Source organism: Carcharodon carcharias, chromosome 2 (genome assembly GCF_017639515.1).
Source record: "Carcharodon carcharias isolate sCarCar2 chromosome 2, sCarCar2.pri, whole genome shotgun sequence".
In the NCBI taxonomy this organism is placed as follows: Eukaryota; Metazoa; Chordata; class Chondrichthyes; order Lamniformes; family Lamnidae; genus Carcharodon; species Carcharodon carcharias.
The window spans coordinates 202453834-202479471 of NC_054468.1; the positions used below are offsets into that span (position 1 = coordinate 202453834).

Consider the following 25638-nt stretch of genomic DNA (forward strand, 5'->3'; position numbering starts at 1 on the left):
ATGAAGTTTTCCTACAAAGCAAATGCTCAAGGCCAAAATTGGTACTAGTCAATTCTTATTTTATTTAGGTACATAAACATTCTCATTGTCTTCATTTGGTTAGTTATATTCAAGGGACAGAGTTACAAGCAGCAATGCCTTGAATTCTGTATGAAAGAGAATTAGTTTGCAAGTATTTGAATTCAGTTTACTTTACGGACCATTTTGGATCGATCTAGTTTATTGAGATTCAACTGGGGTGGAACCATGACAACTTCTGACTGCCTAAACCTCTTGCACATAATGCGAGGCAGATTAGAATTTATAGATTTGTTCTAACGATGTATTGTCGAGCAGTTTGTCATCAACATTCTTCCCCTCCCTGCTTTACTCTGGGGAACATTTTCCCCCCTGTTGTTGGGGAGGTGTGGGAGCGGGCGCCCGTGGCCAGCCTTCCGATCAGCGCCCCCGGTCAGGGGTGCATCACCATTTTATGTGGGTGGGCCAATTAAGGCCCACCTAGCATGACATTCACCAGGAAGCGCTATGCACTCCCTGTGCGGGCAGGGGAGGATTCCCTCAGCCAGGCCTGCGTTCTGTCGCGCATGCGCGTGAAAGAGCACAGAGATCTCCCTAATGCAAAGTGCTGCTTCAGGGAGATCGGTTTCGATTCAGAAGTTGACAGAAAGGTAATAAAAAAAATTTCCGTCATGTCCTCTCATGTGACACTGTCTTCTAACCTTAACTTCTATTTAAACATTTGATAAACATTTAAAAGCCCTCATGAAACCTCATCCCGCCCGTGGATGAGGTTTCATGCTTTTTCCGAGGCCCGCCTAGGCTCCCGCCCTGCCCGCCAACCTTAAGGTTGGATGGGCAGATGCCCATCAATCAAGTTAATTAGCTTTTGAATGGCCTTAATAGGCCGTTGACAGTTCAGCAGGTGCGCTCGCAGAACTAAAAGTCTAAATGATGCAGGGTGACATCGGGTCGCATGTCTGACGTCTCCCCGCATCATTTGATTCATCAGCAAGCAGGCCCTGGCCCCACTCGCCGACCAGAAAAACCTGCCCCCTATTTCTATACCCACTAGCCTCTAGTTGGACAGTGATGTTCTAAATCAGGCCTTTGCATTGCCACTATTTGTGACATTCCATCTACCCTACTATGCTCAGGCTCATAGTTCTTACTGATTTCATTAAGTCACTGAAAGTGTTACTCTGGGAGTCAAATTGTCTGTCGAAGTTACCAGATTTTCCTTAGTTTCCTCAAAGACTCTTCCCAAGAAAGACTTTGTGGATGTATAGAGGGAGGGGTGCCTAAAAAAAGTCGACTCAAACAGCCATTTTTTGATGATGAGCATTTTATGGCACAAAGTAAATGTCAGCATTTATGAATGGAATATTTATTACATTTTGCACAATATTTAAAGACCTTGGCAGAAGCTATAGAAGTGCCAACCCAACTGTGGAAACACTTAGTTTGATTCTGATGCAGGTGATACATCATGTGGGTCACTGCTGAATGGCACACTGTATGATCTCAGCCCAGCCCAGTATACTCTGTGTCTTCTAAAATTATCATTAGTAAATTATCCCCATTTGGTTAATGCTCTTGTTCATCTGTTTTGCCTGCTTTGTTTCCTTTCTATGTGGGCGTTCAGGGAGCATAAGATTGGTTGCTGTTATTATCATTTGATCCAAAGAGCATAGTTTTAATTCTGGAAATACTCAGCAAGTCAGGCAAAGTCTATGGAGAGAGAAACAGAATTGATGTTTCAAGTCAAAGACCTTTTTGTACCCCATCTACTGAGTTTTTCAGGCATTTTAATTTCAGATTTCCAGCATCTCCAGTATTTTATTTTTCTTATAGTTTTAATTATCTTTTGCTTGCTGTCCAGTTAGAAAGGTTTTGTTCACAAGGTCAGAGTCTTCTAAGTGTATGTGGATTGGATAGAGGTTAGATATAGCTACCAGTGAGAATCTATACTCCGAGGATTGAAATTGTGCCAGTAAGGTATGGAGGTCAGTTCAATGGCATGTTACTGCTGTAATGGCACACCACAAACTCTGGGACCCTGACTATTGGATTGGAGCCAATACAACACTATTCCACAGTTGTACCTTGGAAGGGTCTTGGTGGGTACAGTGCAGTCAAATGAGAGTGAGATTTGGCAGCTCTGGCATAATATGGCATAGTAAACATATGAGGAGAAAGGAGTGAGCCATTTTGTGAGGGAGGTAATTCAATATCTGTAAAGATGCATGCTAACCCTGGGTTAGCAATCTTGGGTAAGATTGTTTCTTCAACTGTGTATTACTGCACCTCTCTAATGGTTGTCCTCCGTTTTCTCCTCCAAGAAGGTGCTTTTGTGTCAGCATTGGTGTCTTTGCTTAAATAGGAGTATTCAAAAGGCAGAAATTGGAGAGGGCAAGGAGAAGGCTGTTGAAGTTGATGATAATTCTTTCAAATGGATTTTTAAAGGATGCTGTGATTGTGAGGCTCAGATTTAATATTCTCATTAGCACGTATCTTCCGATTTTGAAGTTTCAGGCATATTAATAACCGCTATTACTTAAACTGAATACAGAAAAGTTTGCCTCTGTGTTATCGGACCGCTTCTGCAACATCCAGTCTTGGATGATCCACAATCTCTTCCATTAAACATTGGCAAGACTTAGATCATCAGCATGGGTCCCTGCCAGGCCACCCTGACTAAAGGCTCAGACTGAACCAGACTATTCAGAACTCCAAACCTGAGCTGAACTTCTAATCCAATATCCTCAGCATCACATAGACCACCTACATCCACCTCAGCCACAACTAAGCAACGCTGCTGCTGAAACCCTCCTACATACTTTTCCAATTCCAATTCCAGACAGTTGCAATGCTTTCTTGAGCAGCCTTCCATCGGACATCATTTGTAGATTTTAGCTCATTCAAAATTCTGCAGTCCATGTTCTGCCATGAAACAGGCCCTCTCCACCCACCGCCCCATTCACAATCACTCATCGCCCATCACCCATAGACAGATTCTTGATAGACAAGGTTATTAAGGATTATGAGCCCAGGCAAGTAGATGGAATTAAGATGACCTAATTAAATAAGGCTTGGGGACAGAATGGCCTATTTCTGTTCCTGTGTTCCATCAGCCCATTACCCTTTTCACCCATTACCTTTCTGTGTTTTGGGGCTTTTTTCCCCCTATGCTAAAGGCTACATAAATTCAAGCTGCAGCTGTAAAATAAAAGCCAAGAAACTGTGATTTAAGGAATGAAATAAGATGTAGGATGATGGAAAATGTGCTGTTAGTTGGAAAGATTGGAAATTTTGCTGGGTGCTCGTCATCTGATTTTATTTTATGAAAGAGATCATTCAGCTTTTTTGTGTGAAAGGCATTATTATTCCATGCTTCATAAATTGTGCAGATTTAAGAGTGTTGTATATAACATTTTAATATCCCTCACTTACAAGATGGTGCCTTATACTTCTCCCTAGTTTAAACTTAATGTCATTCAATTGGTTCATAAGTATATAGTGTATTATTTTGCATCCCAAATGCAACTTTTAACTCATAACACATAGCTTGAAGTGATTTAAAATGCCAATATCCTACTGATGATTCAGATGGTTTCCATAAACCAGTTAAAAAGAGAGAAATTTTCATTGAATTGACTTTTTTGCTGCTATTTTTAATGTATAATTTCATGTAGAAATATTAATATTTTATGTTTAGGCAATTTCCATTAACATAAAAATTAGTCCAAAACAATAAAGCCACAATGCAAAATGGATAGATTTTGAACAAATACCCTTGAGTGATTTTAAGGTAGTAATCTAATGCTGTTTGAAGATGAAAGCAGTGTTGAATGTTGTAGGACAAAGAGTCAGTGATTTTGATTACTTAGGACCTGAAGTTATAAGAGGTCTTGTGACCAAATGTGCGTGATTTTACCAAGTTATTTTTAACCACTGATTTACAGGAATGTACACTAAGGTGACCGGAATTCTTGTTTAGTCAGCAATAAGTCTGGGAAAGGCAAGTTATTGAAATATTGTCATGGAAGATTTGTGACAGCAGATTTAGCCACAGTTAATGATTGTCTCCATTTTTCTGAAATTGAATTTTTTTCTCCCTTATGTTTCTAATCATAATGTGAACTTAACTTATTTCTTGGTTTGAATACTGTTTATACTTATGTTGTGTTACAAACAGAACTTCCCTACTAATGAAGCTGTGAGCATCAAGATATTAGCCTACATTAATTTACAGTATTTTGCATTTTTGCATGTTTTGAAATATGCATTTTGTAAAGTGTTAAAATGATTTCTGATCCTAAATCTTAAAAATTACAATTTGGAAAAGCTACAGAAGTATAGAACATTTTTAAAATGCATTTTTGGTTATGAATAAAGAGCTGCGTTTAAAAATGTGCATTAACTGTAATACAATCTTATTGGCTGAGTTGTAGTTTCACACTTGTTTTAAGTTTAACTCATGTAATTAATCATGTATAATGGGGGTAATTGTGTTTTTCTAATTATATGATAAATATTATTGCAAATACAGTTCTGTCAGAGATAGTTACAGCTTGAGCATTTTCATTCTGTTAGTGATGAGCCTTCAGTGTAACCTTTTCAAAATGCTGTTTGCTCGTACTGATGATTTGACTTTGTGGCTTGGTATTGTGTATGGATCAATCACAATTTCTGTGAAACAATGCACAAGCTATGGTTTTAATGTTTTGTTTTTAAAGTGATTGTATTGCATCATTATGAATTCTCTTGGTGCAACGGTAGAGACGTAATGGCATATCAGGTTACATTAATGTGATGAACTTGATATTCTCGCTTCTTAAATAGCTTTGCTGGGAATGATTATGTAGTAAGGCAGAATGACTCAGTGAGATGAGCAATGGGTTGTAACTTTTAATATCTTGAAAGGTACGCTATCTTAAAACAATTAAAAGCTTATAGTTTATACTAAATATATGTAATGTATACAAGATGGGGAAAATCCTGCTAAACACAATAAAACAAAAGCACTTGCCTTGCTACAGGGTTCCATTTCACTTAGCTGTTCTTTGCTGTTCTTTGTTCACCCTGAATGTGCCATGTACTGCTATAGTGCAGTTTCTTGCCCAGGTTAACATACATGTGAGGCAACAGCCCTTAGGGAAGGCATCTTTCCAATGGGCGAGAAGGGAAAATCAAAGAACAAAATCATTTTATACTCTTTCTGCACACATTGCAGCAAATAGTTGCAGGGCAGTACTGGCAGAGGTTGAGGAATGATGAATAGCAAATATCAAATCACCTTGAGGCCTTTTTATCGCTATAGTGATTAAACAAGCTTTTTAAGCCTAAGTGAATACATGCTGGAAATACTCAGCAGGTCAGCAGCATCTGCAGGGAGAGAACCAGAGTCAGCATTTTGATGAGTCATTCATCAGAACTCTTCTGCATCAGTTTTATATTATTTAATTACAAATATTTTATTGTATATTGAAAATATGAGTGACAGATGATGAGTTCTGTTTACTGGGTTACTGCTGTGAACTTTGAGAACTTTGTGACAAAGCAGGAGTACTGCAGAGCTCAGAGGCATCAAAGGTCTAGTCAATCAGTAGAAAATATATTTTCAGGGATCCACTCTGGATTCTTCAACCTCTGAACTCTCCAACCATGACACTCAGATGTCTAACTATATTTGTATCTGGCTTCTCCTCAGCTGCATCTCTATCCTTTAGTATGAATAGAGCTTTGCAGTTTTCGTAACCTATTGCACCAAGCCCAAGGATTAAGATTGTTGAAGCACTAAAATAGAGACTAGAAATACTCAGCAGGTCTGACAGCATCTGTGGAAAGAGAAAGAGAGTTAACGTTTCAGGTCAGTGACTCTTCATCAGAGCTGAAAGTACCGTGAGCGTTTTTATATCAAGCAGGGAGCGCGGTGAGGGGAGAGAAGAATGAAGAGGGTGATCTGTGATAAGGTAAAGGCAAGAGAGATTAATTAACAAAAGGAATAGTAGTGAAAGCTAAAGCAGATTGTAATGGGACAAGGAACAAAAGATATATATAGATGAAGTGTAAATTAGAATAACAAAATCACCACCAACAGCTGCCATAAAAAAAAAGTAGGTTATGATGTGAAACTGAGCACGGAATGTTCAGAGCAGAGCAGAGAGTTAAAGTGACGGGTGATCGGAAGTTCGGGGTCATCCTTGCACACTGATTGGAGGTGTTCTGAAAAACAATCACCCAATCTGTGTTTGGTCTTCCCAACGTAGAGGGGGACCGCATTGTGAGCAGCGAATACAGTATACTAAATTGAAAGATGACCAAGTATATTGCTATTTAACCTGGAAGGAGTGTTTGGAGCCTTTGCTGATAAGAGAGGAGACATAGGAGTAGGTAATGCATCTCCTGTGCTTGCATGGGAAGGGGGATGGGTATTGGGGTGTGGTCCAAGGTGATCCATGGAGGGAACCTTCCCTTAAAAAGCTGAAAGGGGAGGGAGGATAAAATGTGTTTGGTGGTAACATCAAGCTGGAGGTAGCAGAAATGGTGGAGAATGATGCATTGAATGCAGAGCTGGGGTTGGAAAGTGAGGTCAAGGGAGCCGTATCATGGTTTTGTGGGGTTGAGTGGTGGTGGGTTTAAGGGCTGAGGACAGTAGAATGGGAAATAGAACTGACATGATTGAGAGCCCCGTCAGCCATGTTGGTTGGGGGGGGTGGTCAGACGGGAGTAGTTTTCAGTTGAGGGAAAGAAGAAATTGTTGAAAATACTTAAGAGGTCTGGCAACATCTGTGGAGAGAGACACAGAGTTCATGGGCAGAATTTTCTCAATATAATCTCTGGCCAAAGCAGCTGGACCATTAGTGTGTTTATTAGTGGAATTTCCAATGGATTTTGCCTCAGTTCTTTAACTGAACAATGCCATTATTCCGGCTTCCCCACTGATCAATTGGGTTGGGTGGAGCCGTGGGGGGATACATTGGATCCGTTAAAAGAGGGATTTTTAATTAAAGGGACCTTTGCATGGATTACAATGGCTCACCTACACATGGATTTTGAGCTTGTAGCAACCTCAGGAATGGAGGGAGAACTGCTGATCGGATCTCACACTCTTATCTGGAGGTCTTGCTGTGGGATCTGAGGGGTTTCAGCAAGGTAGTCTTATCCAAGCACAGGAAGGAAAAGGCAACCTCTCCAACTAAACAGCTATGAATAGAAATGACCATGGAAGTCAGCAGCAGAAGTGTGGACCCAACAACCTAGAGACCAGCATCAAGAGAATCCACTCATCAGGAGAGCAGGAATGGTGAATGGGATAGCAATTTCAGGTGCCAACCCCTCATTCTGACTTTTCCAGCACCCTCCTGCACATCCTTAGGCCAACATACCTTGCAGCTGCACTGATTCCATTCTCTCCAGGTGCCTCACATCCCCATCTGAGCTGCCAACACTCTCACTAACCTTCATCCTATTGTTCCTCCCACCCTTGCATCACAGTCACTCTTACAAATGTTGTCCTTTCCTCCTATCCACGTGGCCATTGCTAATACTCTGGGGGAGTTGGGGGTGGTCCTTCAGTGAAGGGCACCTTGACAGCCACTGACAGTGCGTGCCCACCTGATCCACTGGGAAGGAGGTCACAGATGTCAGCAATGACCTGTCGCAAAAACCTGAGCTTCATGAGGCACTGATGCTCATACATGTCGACAGCGATGATCGTCTTCTGCCTGTAGACCCTCTGTTGGGGGTCTTGTCTTCTTGGAACTGGATCATTGTGTCCAACCCCTCTGCCCCTTGGAGCAACATGTGACTGAGGAGAAGGCAGCTGGTGGTGTTGCTCGTGCTGTTGGTTTTGATGTTGTTGTCCCTCTTGTTCTTCATCACGGGTGCAAAGTTTAGCTGTATTAACTGCTTCCATGCCATTGTGAAGGGTGGCAACAGTGAAGTGCAGCAGAAGGTGAGTGAAGTGCTAGACAGTTGAAGTGACTTCCAAGAAGTTGGTAATCACCTGTAAAGCACTGAAATCACACTCTAAGTAGTGCTATGAGCAACAGCCTCTCGCCTCAGCTTGGCTACAGTCTTTCTGTTTCACTGATCAGAAGCTTCACAGTCTGTTAGCTTAACTGAAGAAGAACTCCTGAGAATCCTGGCGAGTTGCAGATAGCTTGGGAAAATAGAAATAATTGCTGGCTGTTCAATCCTGAATCCAAAACAGAACTTAATGGCCTATTTGAATATTTAAATGCTTTACCCAACAGCTGCACAGGAGCTACCTGCTCACCTTCAGACCCACCCAGGTGAAACCTGGAAATGGGCAGGCTGATGTTGGGATCCGAACCTGATGTCATTTTTAGGGGATTTAACTGCCTGTGCACACCCAAACCTGCCTCCCCTTGCCTGTAAAATTTCCACCCAATGTTTCAGGTCAGTGATTTTCCCCATCAGCATGAGGAGTATGTGACATATTTGGACTACATTCTTGGAATGTGGAAAACAAAGTTTTATTTCCTTATCTAAACTTGAGTTGTGTTTGGAGAGAAATGAATTACAGAAGTGAAGCATTGGCCTGCCACTGGCAGTGTTGCTGGGGTGGAAGGGGCAGGGAAGGAACGGTGTGAAGTGCAAATTTACTATTCACTAGAGTTTTTCTTGAATGGCAAGATCACAGTCAACTGAAACCCTCTAATAAGATTAGGAGCTTATACTATTGAAAACAAAAAATGTTTTTAATAATGTTGATTGCACTGGTTGCCTCTGAACAAAGTACGAACAGTGGCAGATATAAACAACACACACCACTGGCACTTCGAAATGTATGTCATTTGGATGTTGGCAGTCCAGTTGGACAAGCCAGCAAGGTACTTTTGGTGTGGCCAACCTAAAAGACCTTCAAGAGCTTTGTGTACAATATCAAACAGACCTGGAAGATAACTTTCCAAGGGCAGTCATGTTTGTGAAATAATGTTGTGTTGGTAGCATTTTGTAATGAGTGTTACACAAGAACTGTTAATGTAGTGTAACAAAATGCTAAGTACGCCCAGTGACAGCAACATTTATTGGATATTTGGGGCTCCTTGGTTGTGATTGCCTTGAAACAGACTTCTACATAATTCCATGTACTATGTTACTTACCGTGAGGCATGCTTTTAGAAACCAGGGTATTAATATTACTTATTTTAATAGCAGCAAATAGAATTTTATTGCTGCACTTCATTTTCTCATATTGTGAATTTGTTCTGTAGGATTTAACTGGCTACGTCTCTGTTGACGTAACAGTCAGGAATTGCCTGCAGGAATTTTCATTTTGTTCTTCTCAAGTGACTTATCAGTCTTTTGGGTAATTTTCAGGAACATTAATCTGTTGTGTTGTGGGAAACTAGGAAATGAAGCCGATCAGTGAATTTCTGCGGTCCAGCCCATAGCCATATTCCAATTTTGAAAAAATGTTTTATATGGCATTGGAACAAAAGTATTTGCCTTTTTGTGCGATCAGCTTCTTGAGTTTTGAGATTGGGAAAGGTGAAACTACAATTAAATTATAAAAATTGCCTGCCCTGTGCTAAATATGGCATGTCATTATCCCTGGTCTACACTAAGTTAGACACAGGTTTCAGATTAGAGGTGTCATCTGTTTATAGAACTGTCATCAGGCTGATGGCACAAGAAAATGGTGTTTGAAAAGTTTTCAACAAATTGAATTCAACCATTTAACCCCCAGTCATCGGTAAAGGGATAGAATAAGTCTTCAGTATTGCCACCAAGTAGCATTTACTCACCAATAACCTCCTCACCAATGCTTATTTTGGGGTCTAATCACTATCTAATATTTTCTCCAATTAGTTCAGTTTTCAGCCTTTAGCATACTAATCTAGTCAGTTCTTCAGAGCCACTCTACTCAACACCTCATTACAGGTTTAGTGAAAATAGACATGAACTGAATTCCAAAGGCAAAATGAGTGACTGTCCTTGACATCTAGGCAACATTCAAATGCCTAGATTCAAGTGCATTTTAAGACCATCACATCCAAGGCTCCCTCAATGTCAGACAGCACCATGAATTGGACATGCATTGCTGTTCCTCCGTCACTGGATTAAAATCTTGGCCTCCCTGCACAACATTGTGGGAGCACCTTCATCACATGGATTGCAGTACTTGTGTGGCTCATATTGAAAGTTATATGAATTTATTGGTTATGGGCACCTTTATACTTATACTGATTAATTTAAATTCCCCAATCGTGACTTTTCTTTTAACTTCTCAAGAGGTTTACTGAAGTATTAGTTGAGTGGTGTATCAATACTTTTCAGTTTACTGCCCATGGGCAGGGTTTTCAGGTGGGCGGGCCCGTGAGCGCTTAGGAATCGGCTCGCCGCCTGCAATCAGCCCTTGCCAGTTAACAGCCGGCCTGCATGAAAGACTCACTGAGAAGCTCAGTACTGTTAGGGTCGGGGCGGGAGGGTGGGCAGGCATGGGGGAGGGTGCACTGAAAGCTCTTTGAAGGCAGACAGCTGCCCCAGGGAGCTGAAGTATTTTAAACCAATAAATAAAAGTTTTTAAAATTCCAGAAAAAATGTCCACACGGTGAACTCACTCACCTTAAAATGTGCATTTGAGAAGTTCTGCCCAAAAAGTTTTATTTTTTTATATTTACTTACGGAAACCTCACCCTGCCCATGGATGAGGTTTCCTCAAAAATCCGAAGGTCGCCTTGCCGATTTGCCTGACCGCATTGTTGGACGGGCAGTGAAAAATACAGGTTAATTAATTGATCAATGGCCTTAGTAGGCCTCTTAATTGTCGGCGGGCACTCCGCCGACTCTTGTGTGTGTCTGCCGATCAAAATATCGCGTTAGGGCGCGATTATGTTGAGACTATGCCCAACGTCATAGTGCACTGTTTCACACTCGGACGTGTTGGGTGCACGCCCGCACGCTGAGTGGAAAATCCTGCCCCATGCATTTCAAGTGATTGGAGTCAAAGTGCTGTTCGGCTCATTGCTATTAAATTTGATAGCAGCTCCCTATGATATAGCGCATACAATTTTTTTTTATTATTGGCAAGAGTTTCACTTCCAAAAACATGTATGTAACAATATGTCCTATATGATTCCCCACATACCCAAAATAAAGCAAACAACAAAACTGGAACCAACTTCCTCCCTGTTCAAAAGTAAATCTGCAAAACCAAGTAAAACTGTTCAGAAGAAAAGATCAGATCTCAATTGTGATTTGTACTTTTAGCTCAGTCTAAATTGTGAGCGCACTGATTTGGTTTTGTAGCCATAGACCAGCAGTGAACCAAACAATGATGGCATTAATCTAAGATTTTACATTTTTGGTACTAATCTTGCAATTACTCTCTATGACTCACAAATACACAGAGGCCCAAATAAAATCACTCTTCAAAATTAAGTCTGTCATAGATATATCTGATTTAAAAAACTAAGATCCAGTGGAATAATCTCCGAATTCAGAGAGCGCAACTTTTTGCACTTAACATCACGTACCCTTTGCTTAGCGTATGTTCCAATAGTTGATCATTAGAAAACATCATTTTTGCATTGATTATATCAAAGCCATGAACCTTTCACTGTGCGTGCATCATTGAACAACTAAAGAAAGTACATTAAATGAATGAGCAAAGCTCTGACATATGGATTTCAATGTAGACAAATATTTGGACCTATATGATGGAATAGATAGCCATATATCCAAGTTTGCCAGTGATACAATGACAGACTGCATTTTAAGGAATATAGATGGAAGCATGAAATTGAGATATTGAAGAAGATGGTAATAGATTTCAAGAGGACATAGTCTGGTTGATTAGGCAGACACCTGGCAGATGAAATTCATTGCAGAAAGTGTGATGTGATATATTTTGATGGGAAGAATGAGGATAGACAATATGGTACAATGATTACACTGGGCGCAAGAAGTGGGAGAACTGGGTTGTTTGTGCACAAAGTTTACAGGATAGGTTAAAGCTGTTAAAAAAGCATTTGTTATACTGGTTTTTATAAATAGAGGTAAAGAGTACTAAAACTAAGAGCTAGTGCTAAACTCCCTGACAGCACTGTGGATGCACTTACACCACATGGACTGCAGTGGTTCAAGAAAGCAGCTCACCACCACCTTCTGATGGGCAATAAATACTGGCCTAGCCAGTGATTCCCACATCCCGTGAATGAATTAAAAAAACATTTATGAACACCAGTTCTGAGCATTGCACTTCAGAAAGCCCATGAAGGCTCGAAAAGAGATTTACTATAATTTTTCCAGGGTGTCACCCGTGAGTCAGTTGATAGCACTCTGGGTTCGGTAGAAGTTTGTGGGTTCAAGTCCCAGTCCAAGGCTTGAGCAAAACAATCTAAGCTGACATTCCAGCGAACACTGAGGGAGGACTCTGCTAGCAGAGATGCTGTCTTTCGAATGAACTGTTAAGCAAGGTCCCATCTGCCCCCTCAGGTGGATGTTAAAGATTCCATAGCACTATTTTGAAGAAGAGCAGGAAGTTATCCCTGCTGTCCTGGCCAATGTTTGTCTCTCAGTCAATATCACAAAACAACATCACAAATCATTATCACATTGCTGTTTGTGGGAGCTTGCTGTATGCAAATTACCTGCTGCATTTCCTACATTTCAACAGTGACTGCACTTCAAAGGTATTTTATTGGCTGTAAAGCGTTTTCGGACATCTGGTTGTCATGAAAGAGCTATATCAATGCTATTCTTTCTTTTTCCTTTTCAGGGATGATGGATTACAGTTACATGGATAGACTGGAGAAGGTAGAGTTTTCTCCTTAGTGCAGATAAGGCTAAGAGTAAATTTGGTAGAGGTGTTTAAAGTCATGATGGGTTTGGATAGGGTAAATAAAGATAAACTGTTTCCAATGGCTGAAGAGCTAATAACCAAAAGGCACAGATTTAAGGTGATTGACAAATGTGTTGATGTGAGGAAAAAAGTTTTCCACAGCAGATAGTTAGGATTTGAAATGCATAGGATGATGGACACAAATTTAGTAGTAGCCTTCAAGAGGAAATTTGATACATACTTGAAGGGAAAAAAAATGGGGGATATGGGGAAAGAGAGGGGTAGTGGGATTAACTGGATTCCTCTTTGGATAGGCTGAAGGGCCTTTTGTTTTGTACTATAGTAAAGTCCCATTCTTCATGGGGATTATGTTCCTGCAAAACCTCGCAAGTGGCAAAATCACGAGTGAGGAACATGCTTTTGAATGGGACTCAATTAGATGGGTTCCAGCCATGCGAGGGCAGCATTGCTTTGGGGAGTTACTCTACATCAAATTGTTCTCACTATATCTAGTCACATGCACTTCTATCAGGGTCACTGGATAATGGTGTGGAGCAGGAAAGCTGTTTTACAAGGCCAATTGAATAAACTCGCAAAGATGTCAGTAAGTGTACTCTGTGAGTAACTGAACCCAACAGTTACTTGCTGTATCCTCCATATTAACATGGCATTCCAATCCATCAGAGTTCCTCTCTGATGTTTCAACACTCCAGAGGTCACGTCTAACAGTGTTAAATTTGCCAGAGTATATCTGCCTCGGCTTTCAAAGATCTTTTACAATATTAATTAATGATGAAACTGATATCTCAGGGCAAATTAACCAATCTCACACTCAAACTGCTCAAAGGGTGTACTTGTCAAAGAATTAGTGCAGAGATTCAGACATTTCAAATGCAGATAAGCAAATATTGCTCACACAATGGGCAATGCAGTGTACAATGTACAAAGCACGGGTAAGTGAAAACGCGAACAAGGAAGTCATGAAAGGCAGGACTTTACTGTAATCTATGATTCTATGATATTAATAGATTAAGTGGCAAATGCAGTTCAGTGTAGGCAAGTGTGATGTCATGCACTGTAGTCCTATAAACAATGGAAAAGAGTACTTTCTGAATGGTGAAATGCTAGAAACAGTGGAGGTCCAAACAGACCTATGAGTCCATGTGCAAAGTTCATTAAAATGTCATGAGCAGGAATAGAAGATCAAAGAGGCTAATGGAATGCTGGCCTTTATATCTAGAGGACTAGAATGCAATGAGGCAGAAGTTATACTACAGCTGTACAAAACCTGAGTTAGACCACACCTGAAGTATTATGAGCAGTTTTGGGCACCACGTCTTTGAAGGGATATACTAGCCTTGGAGGGAGTGCAGTGCAGATTTACTAGAATGGTACCTGGACTCCAAGGGCTAAATTACTATTAGACAAACTAATGTTGTATTCTGTGGAATTTAAGGGGTGATTTGATCCAAGTTTTCAAGACACGAAGGGCAGCATATAGGATAGATAGAAATGTTTTCCACTGGTTGGGACCTCCAGGACTAGAAGGAATAGTCTAAAATCAACACTAAAGTTTTCAGGGGTGAAATTAAGAAACACACAGAGTGGTAGAAGTTTGGAGCTCTCTTCCACAAATGACAATTAGTTCTAGATCATTTGTTAACTTTAAATCTGAGATGGATAGAATTTTGTTAACCAAAGGTATTCAGGATTATGGGGCAAAGGTGGGTATATAGACTGAGGTCACAGATCAGCAATGATCTCATTGACGATGGAACCGACTCGAGGGGCTAAATTGCCTACTCCTGTTCCTGTGCTATTTGTCTAGCATGCCATCTGTCAGTAGCAAATAAAAACCTTAAGCACAATAAAAATGGCTCCTTGAAATTTGCTGTTTGTTCCTTTAAAGAAAATTCGTGTTACTGCATGATAATTTACGCTATATAACATGGAATCAAACCCAATCTACGTGAAGTTTATTTGAGCAATTTCAAGCTAATTTCTATTTATTTTGAAATCTGCACAGAATTCTCCACAAACTCATGTTTAATTGTCAATCACATTGCCGGTGTGGCAAATGAAAAATGTCATGTGTCATATTGGTGCAGTGGGCATGCTCTTCTGAGGTTAGAAGGTAAGGGGCATTATTGAAGTGGAACAGAGGGAGCTTTGACCCATGTTATAATTGATAATGTATTTGTCGCTGACCTAGAACAATAAAGCTTTGTTCCAGTCACCTGCATGAACGTCCCTTACTGAGGACAAAAGTAAAAATCATTGTACATAACAGTGCTTTCAAGACCAAAGGCTGCTCTCGGAGTTTCAGAACGGTTATAATTTGAGAACTTTGGTTTTACAGTTTAGGATGTAATCTGATTCACTCAGTGACATTATTCTTTTTGTAAACACAACTGGGTATCCATTATTCTCTAATCAGCCCGAAGATCTTTAATTCTTTATGTACAGTGACTCTGTTGTACCCTTGAAGAAAGTTTACAAAATGAGAAAACATCTCAACTGGCATATTCAGCTTTGTGCTGAGCATTGACCTCCCAGCTGGAGATCAATATAGCATTGCTCATGGAGCTCAACTAAAAGTTGATAGCTATTGATTTTTGTACTGAGTGTCCTCTGCCCACATTCATTTGAATGAGGGTGGTGCATTAAGTACGTAATCAGATTTATTTTCTGTTGCCTTTTGCTTCCAGGAAGCCTGAGTGTATCAAGATTGATTTTAAAGGACAAAAAGTAGCATGCTGAATTTTGCAGTTAAAAATGTTTGAAACATTTTCGTTAGAAAGACGTGTTTGTTAAATTTATCCTTAAGAATTTAAGGCTCAGTTAAGTAAAACATTTTTCAGATCTGTAGTATAGGCTTACAGTGTATACATTTAAAAGTTAAATCCAAGCTTAAACAGTAATTGCACCTCTTGATGGATGCAGTTAAGTGATGCAATTTAAAAACAAACATTGTCGCTCTACTCCAAATTGTAACTGTTTTGTTAGTGAGATTAGAAGGCCTGGTTTATGCATGTTTTTAATGTCTTTAGTCATCAACTTGAGTTTTTGAGCAGCACACTGTAGCAATCCCCAAAAAATTGCTATATTCCATTATAGCCGCTGTTGTAAATGCTTATAATTTCTATCCATTTTAATATGGCAACACTTCTTTCTTAATAAAGGCCTTCTGACTGATGGTTTAAAATGATAAGATAAAATATAGATACTATCTTTTATTTAAAAGTATGCTCTTCTTATAGAAATCCTCTGCGAGGATTAAAATCTAAATCTTAGATCTACCTTCTGCATTTCAACTATTTTTACTGCATTGAAGAATTATGTTACCCTTTGCATGGAGCATGACATTTGAAAAGTAACACAAATTAACATGTCAAGGTAATTTTTTATACCCATTCAAGTCAAAAAGATGGAAGCAATTATAGAAATATCAACAGAAAAGTTCTTTAGAAGTTTTTTTCTCTTAAAAATTAGTTACATAATCATTGTGAAAACAGTGAAAGTCAGCAGGCATTGGTTTCATTGTGGGTGGATTCAAGTAAGTTCTGCTGGAAAGACAAGGCTGTCTTCAAGCAGTTACTGTTTACTTTGATCCACACAAAAAAATGCTCAAGACGACAAATCCTCTGTTGCAAGGTGGGTGGCTTTGAATCTGAAAAATATTAATTTAATTGTGAACTGCAATTCCATTCCACAATGAACTAAAAAGTTATACTTTCCTCATCCTTCCTACCTGGTTTTCAACTTTTTTTCATAAATATGATTTATGAAAACAGAATAAAGAACATTTCTTAAGGTATTACTCAAGAAAAATATATGTTAATTTTAAACATGTCAAGACTGTTTAAAATTCTGAAACGATATTTATGTATCTTGAAAGCTATTAAACTTTTTTTTACCGTCAAAGTTCCTTTAATTGTTTTTTTTTCATTTCAGTTGCAGGAACTTCAAAACAATTTTGCATTTAACAGTGTTTGGCACAATATAAAATAAATTAAGATTCAGTGCATGGATTGGTAGGAAATGAGTTCACTTCTGCAGTTCTTCATGTGGTCTTTAAGTACTACATTAATGGGATGGTTGGGGCTGGAATAAAGGACAGAATCTTTCCCACCTAGAGAAGAGGGCAAGACCAGAAGACCAGTTACTCCAGGCCATTCTCGGACACTTCCTATTGGTCAGCTGAACAGTATCATTTGCAGAGCCCCTGTAGGAAGTCTGCTTGCTTGGTGTGTGTGTGTGTCGTCAAGTGAGAACTAAGGGGAGAAAACCAAAAGTTTGTACAGCCCCAGCTATATATTTTTAACATACATTATTTTTACACATATGGATTTATAAGCATTTATATATATTGTGCTGAAAATATATATAAAATAATATGTATTATATTAAGTATATATATATTGTGCTAAACATAGTGCAATTTGGCCAAGCATTTATTATTTAGAGCTTACTTTACTCAGCAAATTGCTGGTTTTACAGAATTCCAGTTTACACCTGCCATATCCTTCACAATTCAGACAGCTGTTTCTTGTCACAGGCGTCGTACTGGTATGGTGATCTCCATCAATCAACAGCTACAGTCAGGAGTTGATAGTCAGCTGTGTACATTGAAGCAACATCATAGAGTTTTCAGATGGCTGTCATTTCATACCAGTGTTCCAGATCACAAAATTACCCAAAATGCTAGCATTTTCCAGTTTTGGGTTTTTGTTGAGCTGTGGCTTAAATGCATTCAACGATCGGGGAACTTATATTTTTCAAAAGATCCATCTGCTGAATTTCAGATTTTTTGGGTGATAATGATACAAACAATAAACTTTGGATGAATGGTACTTACTTAATTTGGATTTAAATAATAAATTTATAAACGTAGTGTAGTCAAGAAGGGTAAAGCGAGCTAACTTGTGTTAATTTTCCAGAGACACTTGTAAGTTAATGAATGCAAATTAGGAGCAGGAGTAGGCCACTCGGCCCCTTGAGCCTTCTCTACCATTCAGTAAGATCATGGCTGATCTGAATATAATCTCAACCTCACATTCCTGCCTACCCCTGATAACCTTTCACCCCTTGTTAATTCAGAATCATAAAAGGGACTTTGTCCCCTTGTGAACCTTCCTCGGTTTGAAACACAAAGATCTACATTAAATTACATAATTGGAAACATGATACTGCCCTCATTACCAAGAAACGCTCAATGCAAAAATAATATGCAAATTCATTTTGGTACACGGCCTGAAGACTAATGTTAGATTTATTCTTGTCTGTCCCAGGAACCTAGTCTGCCATGAATTTTCCCATTATGTAAAAATGGTCCTTTTTAGATTGAGAATATGTAGAACAGGTAAAAGTGAGTTTACAGTAGAGCAATAATTTGAAGTGTAGCAGCACTTGAATTACTAAATAATTTTAGTAGTGAGCATAAATTTTATTTCTGTGATTATTGAGATGAGAAAAAGGGTGTGTGGATTTCTCCTCTGTGTTCATTTTTCTGCTAAGTGCATCTTACAACGCTGTGGTAAATCAATCACCACCATCGATAATTGCATGTTTTACTCCACGAGGATTAAAATCTTGAATCTTGGATCTGTTCAGCATGTCAGGCAGCATCTGTTGAGAGAGAAACAGAGTTGATGAGCTGAATTTACCCAGCTGAGTCGCAATCCCATGTCAGCCTCAATTCTGGACTGGGAACCTGGAAGTGGCCGTGGTGAGACATTGGTTCTGATCTTCCTGGGCGTGACCAATTAAGAAGCTGGCTCCGGGAGCAGCATCCAATTAAGAGTGATGGGCGGACCAGGGAACCGATGGGCCCAATAGATGGGTCCACAGCAATGCCCAATCGATAACCCTATTGGGTGAGGTGGGCGCAGCTGAGGCAGGCAGGATACTGCAAGGATACCTCAGAATGTGCTACTCCCTGAAGAATTGTAAAATTGTAAAAAAAAAAAATAAGTTGGCTACACCTGTCAGGCCATCAGAATGTCCTGAGGCTGTGGCCCGCTGATCGCTGCAGTTTTGGACTGCAAGGTAGGGTGGATTTAAAAGAGGAATTGATGGCCCCCCAGAAACTGCCGGGAGGCTGCCTATTGGCAATGGCTGTGCTTTGGCCTCACAAAGAGCCTGTCCACCATTGGGAAGATTCTGGCGGAATCACCACTGTACCCCTAGTACCTAGTATCCCTCTACACTTAGTTGAGTATAATTGACTACTTGTTTCTGCTGGATGGCTGTCGATGCCAGTCAGACACCGTGAGTGGCAAAATCACTTGGAGACCAGAAAGCTTTGGGGTGCCACCCCGGATAGGAGAATCTGGTAACAAAAACAGAAAATGCTGGAAAAACTCAGCAGGTCTAACAGCATCTGTGGAGAGAAAAAAAAACAGAATTAACGTTTCGAGTCCTTATGACTCTTCTTCTCCTCAAAGACAATTAATACCCATCACCTGTTTTTCTTAATCATAACAATGTAATTGACATGACATCAGCAAACCTTGACAATGTAATTGACAAGACATTAACAATTATTTTTTTTAAAAGGAAATATGTTTATTACTGAAAAAAGAAACATGCTGTTGAAGCTTTCGTCTTGCATCATCAAGACAGCATTTGCAATACCAATAGGAAAGGGAACAACATGTTTATACTCCATGAGAAGAGAGGGCTGATTGGTTGGCAAGCGGACTCTGGTAGAGGCATTGCCATGAAGAATTCACCAGGAAACAGTTAACTGCCAAGCTTTTGTTTACGAAAACCATACAGGACTTGCATATCGATAGCAATGCCATATCCATGTGCTCATTCAACATTGCTAGCCCAGTCACCAGTGTACTACTCAAGGAAGCCATGGACATTTGCACTGTCATTATATCTTGGCAATCTAGATGCGCCACCATTGTCTGAATCAGTATTCATTGCAGTTGAGTTCAGTTTTAATGACAGTATGTATGCCCAAATAGATGGTCTTGCCATGGGATCCCCTCTAGGCCCAGCTCTCTCAAACACCTTTATCGGATTCCGTGAAAAACCTGGTTTCGTTGAAATGACACCTAACCTCCTACCCCTTGAATATTTCCGATATGTAGATGATACGTTTGCTATATTTGAATCCTCAGTTGCATGTAAGAATTTCTTTACACACCTTAATGGGCTCCATCCTGTGCTCAAATTCACCTTTGAAATGGAGCAGTCAAATGAGCTTCTTTTCCTCAATGTCCTAGTTGAGAAATCTGCCAATGAGTTCTCTTATACCATCTACCACAAGCCTGCCTTCACTGGTCAATAAATGTTTTGAGATTCTTACAATTCCATGTGCTATGATTGGCCTCATCAGCAGCCTCGTAAATAGGGCCTGAGCCATTTGCTCAACATGCAAGCTTGATGCTGAAATAGCCATTCTGCTGGATAATGGCCACACTGATAAGATCTTTGTCTGCTATATACCATGCAAACTCATGGGCCTAAGGCCCTCATTTTCGATCTTGAAAAGTGCCCAGTCTACTTCAGATTATCCTGGAATAGTAAGGTGTCTCAAAAATTTGAGCTAGCCGTTTCATGCTGCCACTATGCAGTAGCAACACGAGTGGTATTCTCCACAATAGGATGCTGCCATCAGGCCAAAAAGATATTCTGCCTATCACACAAACAAGTAATGTGGTATTTAAATTTCAGTACCGGTGTGATGCTAGGTATGTAATCCAAACGCCCTAACAACTGGCGGATCGTATCCAACAGCATCTGCCTTCGGCTGTTCATAACAGGCAATGTACTGACCATACTCAACCAGCCCGTGTTCGCAGAATTCAAAACATACTGTCCAACATTGGATGTGATTCTGCAATTGGGGCAGCACTTGCTTAACAATCCTGATTGTGCTAAGAGTTACACTGGCAAGCAGTTTAAGGTTATTAGTCAGGCTCGCAGTATGGCTTACTTACGCATGGTAGGAGGTACATATATTCACACACACAGCCCTGTCCTTTGCAGACAGAAGGAGCATGTCCATGCATTGCACCCTTACCAACTAAACAAAAGCTTGGGGGACAGCCATTCCCTAGTTCATTTCCCATGGCAATGTCTTGACCAATCAGTGTTCCAATCAGTGTTGACCTGCATGGTTTGAATGTAAACAATAGCTTGGCAGTTCACTGTTCCCTGATGCATTCTCCATGGCAATGCCTCTAACAATCAGAGTCCACTTGCCAGCCAGTCACCACTCTCTTCTCATGCAGCATAAATTGTTGTTCCCTTTGAGATTTGGTATTCTTTAAATTCTGTCCTGATGAGTGCAAGATGAAAAGCTTCGACAGCATGCCTCTCTTTTCAGCAATATTCAAGTTCTGTATTACTAAACGACTATTTGGAAATATGTTTAATAAAACTTTCTCCAGATTATCTTCCCCACTGATTCATAATTTGATTGGATATGCAAGCTACCTTTTGCTCAAATAGTAAGACAAATGTCTGATTAATTTCTCATAGTGAGTTCCCACATTGAGACCACATCTGCCTCTTCAGATGAACATAAAACATCCTGTAGCACAGAATAGTACCTCGCTATTCTGGGCAATATTTATCCTTAAATCAACATCATGAAGAAACAGATTGGTTGTTATCTCAATGAGTTTGTGGAAACTTGCAATGCACAAATTGGTTAGCAGGTTTCCCTATATTATAACGGTCACTAAATTTCAAAAGTATTTCATTGTAAAGTATTTTGAGAGCATTGAGGTTATGCAAGGTGCTATATAAAAGCAGAATTTTTTTTAAAAGGCGTGAAACTTGTAAATGTTGATGTTCATGTGTGTACTTGTAGAAGGAACACAAAGTTAGCATGTAGGCACAACAGGCAATTAGGAAAGCAAATTACATGTTGGCTTTTATTGCAAGTGGATTGGCATACAAGAATAATGAAGATTTACTAGATTAGTCCCTGGGATGGGAGGGCTGCCTCTGTTGAGAGGCTGAGTAAATTGGGTCTGTTGTTATGACCACAGCAGATGTTAATTGCTAAGCAAACCAAATCCCAGAGGGAAACCTGGTTTACGGGCCATACCCTTTATTTTTGTATTCTGAAAACGAGAAGAAAACATACTGATCTCAGTAATAAGAAGCCCAGTGACACTTTTGGAATTGTAAAAATTATAAGTAAAACTTTTATTAATAAGAAGAAAAGAAAACTTAGACGCACAAGATTACAGTTGCACTGTTAAAATTAGTCTTTGCAAACATTCCCCCAGGACTGCCTACTTGGTCAGACTCACAAGCAAACACCTTCCAGGCAATACTCCCTTATAGATGTTTAACTATAAAAATCCAGTAAAATTACCCAAAGCAAATTGCTGTAGCTTTAATAAAGACATACCACACAACCTCTTAAACTGTCTTCCACTCTGCTGTGGAAACCCAAGACTTCAGAACAGGACTGCTTTTTTCAGCCTAAGACTTTTCTGGCTTGACTGGATGGCTGATTCAAACTGCATCTTTCTCTCAGCCTCGTGCTGTTTCCAGGAGATCTTCCTCACTCAGCCAACAGCCAGCGAACCCCTAAGCTCTCCACAGTAACTAAAATACCTTCCCCCCTCCCCCCCTTCATCTCAGGTTCCATTGTTCTCACAACACTTTGAAACTTAAATCCTTCCAAATATAAAATCCTTCATGTTTCTGTTTTGCCTCTGTTTTAGGGTCAATAATATGTAATTTACCCTCTTGCATTTACCCTTTACCCATGGAACTCCTGTAAGATGCAAAAATATTTTCTTGTCACCTCTGACTTCCCTTTGATATTCAAACGAACTTTCAACTTAGCTAAAAATGCAAATGTTAGATCCAACCTGTTTACTTGTACCTCAAACCCACTATAATATCTTATTACAAATGCACACCTTATGCCTCTATCCTTTCATATCTTAGCCTCCCAGACAACCTGTCTGTAGTAACCTTTCCCCAACTTAATTAAATCATTTATACACACACACACACACACACACACACACACACACACACACACAGCCTTTTTCACAGAATAATACCATATTCCCCAAAAATATTTTTAAAGAATCCATTCTCTCACTATACTCTCTGGCAACCTCATTAATACAAGATTTTGAAGGGCCTTGACAGGGTGACACAGAGGTTGTTTCCCCTGGCTTGGGAATCTAGAACATGGGGGCACAGTCTCAGAATAAGGGACCAATCATCTAGGACTCAGATGAGAAGAAATTTCTTCTCTCAAAGGATTAGCATTCTATACCTAGAGGGCTGTTAATGCTCCGTCATTAAATATATTTAAGGCTGAGATAAACAGATATTTGGTCTCTCAGAAATTGAGGTATTTGGGGAGTGGGCAGGAAAGCCAAGTTGAAACCAAAGAGCAGCCATGATTGTATTGAATGAAGAAACAAGCCTTGGCGGGTATTCCCTACTCCTCCTATTCCTTATGTTATGCAAATTATTTTCTTTCAGCCAAGCTTCCTGGAAAGTAAAGAATGCAGTGGACATTAGGCACATAAACAAGGGGAATCAAATGTTGCTGTTGTTGTTTTCTTTAGGTTTACCTCAACCACCTACTATTCTCCAGTTTAAAAAAATTGGCAAGTAATATTTTCACAGGACTGTAACAGTGTTGCTGAGCAACTAGCAAAGAAAAGAGAGTAAGAACCTGTATTTATATAATGTCTTTAGCAATATCAGGATGTCCCAAAGCCTTTTACAGCTCACGAAGCATTTTGAAATGTAATTGCTTTTGTGATATGGGAAACAGTGGTCAGTTTGTGCACTGCAAGGTCCCACAAACAGGGAGAATTCACCTACTCTTCCTTGAAGTACTGGATTGCATGTGTTGAGAACAAAAGTGAACTGTGTGGAAGCAATCTGTTTGTTGTTTGGGAACTAAAAGGAAGTATTCTCAAGGGGAAAAAAAAAGACAGGAAAGGTCAAGTTTAGTAACAACTGACAAGAATGCTAATTCCATTCACGAGCAGAATTTCTAGCCGAATTATGGTTCAGTTCAGTTTGGCAAATGGTGTTGGGCAGGATAAGTTATGTTGAAAAATGGTCAGATGTTTAAAATGTATCACACATATATAAGGGAAAAGGAATTTACAAAGTGAGCAAAAATCAAAGCACTAAACAAAACTAACTGAAAAACAATGGGCAGAATGTTCCGAGCCCGCTGGCGCCAGGTGTGATAAGTGTCGTGCGTGGAAAATATGGCGGAACCCACTTCACAACTGCGTGAAGGCAGGTCGCGATCTTCCACTCAGCCCGCTGATGGCGGGCCGCATTTCCTGTCATCAGTTGGTGGGGAGCTAATTGTAATACATTAGCATATAACTAAAAGGCCATCCCGCCAGGCTCTTGGAACGCCACCATATTATCCGTCCATGTCGACGGGAAAGCACGCCTCACAACAGCACGCAGGCGACGTGCACTTGGCGGCCTTCACTTTGGGGGAACTGAGGTGAGTGAGCAACAGCGTTCTCCACAGCTCGCCCATTGTTTACAGGCCACAGAGGCGCTGGGGGGGAGGGCGGGGGAAACTGATGCCTGGCACCGCAGGTGACTGCTGAGAGGTGGGAGGTGTCTGAGGACAAGTGCTGGCCAGCCTCGGAGGCGACTGCTAAGGGGGGATCAAGTGCTGCCCTGGTGCTGCATTCCGTGCACAGGCAATCGAGGAGAGGGGCAGGGTAAGCGAGGGAAATGGCCACGCATTAGGGACACCTGTGTAAACTGACCATGTCTCTGCAACTAAGATAGATCAGACGCAGCCACAATGATATGATTGGGATCAGGCACCTAGCCTGCCCGCCCATGCAAGCATTGCGGATGCACCAAAAGGCCACCAAGTGCTCCATACCTTACCTCTCCACCCCACCTGCACAGATTTCGAGTCTACCATCACTTTATTGGACTGCAGAGCAGTTGGACTAAACACATTGTACAATCTCGCCAACGCTAGCCATATAGCAGTCATTGCTGGAGGTGCTCACAGCCCCTTGCAATCTCAGCATCCTGGTTTGGAACAGTGTCCCCCATGCCTCATGTTGACAGGGCAGCCATGCAGTGCACCCATCTCTGGCCATCTGAGGGGTGACCAGCACTCTCTGGGAAGCCTTAAGGGGCAGTCACACAGGGCCAGGAAAGGTGCTAAGTACAGCCATGATAACCACATCTCTCTCTTTCATGCTGCAGGAGGACCATGTCCAGATCATGGATCCTGGTGACTTAGCTGTGTGCCTGATGGCCTACAGAGACCGTAGCAGACAGAGGAGAGAGAGACTGAAGCACCTGGCCGTGCAAAGGCAGAAGCAGCAAACTCATGAAGAAGGGGCAGTAGGGGCTCCTGCACACACTGCCCAGGAGCGACAGCGAGCCATGGCTGGTCGATGCCTAGTCACACCCAGGGTCTATAGATGCCTCCTACCATCCCTGCAATGACTGAGAACCAATGTCGCTGACAACTGCGCATGTCTAGGGACCAGGTGGCTCACATCTGCCACTTACTGCAGGACTTGGCACCAAGGGGACATGGAGGGCATCCACTGCCAGTGGCTGTGAAAGTGACTGCGGCACACAATTTCTATGCCAGTGGCTCCTTTCAGGGCTCCACAGGTGACCTCTGCAGTATTTCACAATCCGCCACCCACAAATGCATCCACAAGGTCACGAATGCCATCTTCTCCATGGCACACAACTTTGAGCATTTTGCCTGGGATAGCCAGAATGCAAGGGCCATTGGATTCGCCCTGATCTCAGGATTCCCACAGGTGGAGAGTGTGAATGACTGCACTCATGTGGTGCTCAGG

The 25638-nt window shown here is 40.8% G+C and overlaps 1 protein-coding gene across 4 annotated transcripts in view; it reads left to right on the plus strand.

Moving 5' to 3' along the window:
- The window catches only part of srbd1 (S1 RNA binding domain 1), a 289801-nt gene that overhangs the window by 240944 nt on the left and 23219 nt on the right, over window positions 1-25638 (plus strand). The window contains exon 21 of one of the 4 annotated variants that reach the window (XM_041178625.1): window positions 12752-12789. The exons of the other annotated variants lie outside the window; for them this stretch is intronic. Coding sequence (XP_041034559.1) covers window positions 12752-12779 — 28 coding nt within the window. The 3' untranslated portion in view covers window positions 12780-12789. Of the gene's footprint in view, window positions 1-12751; window positions 12790-25638 lie in introns of those variants that run through there. 4 annotated transcript variants of the gene reach the window in all.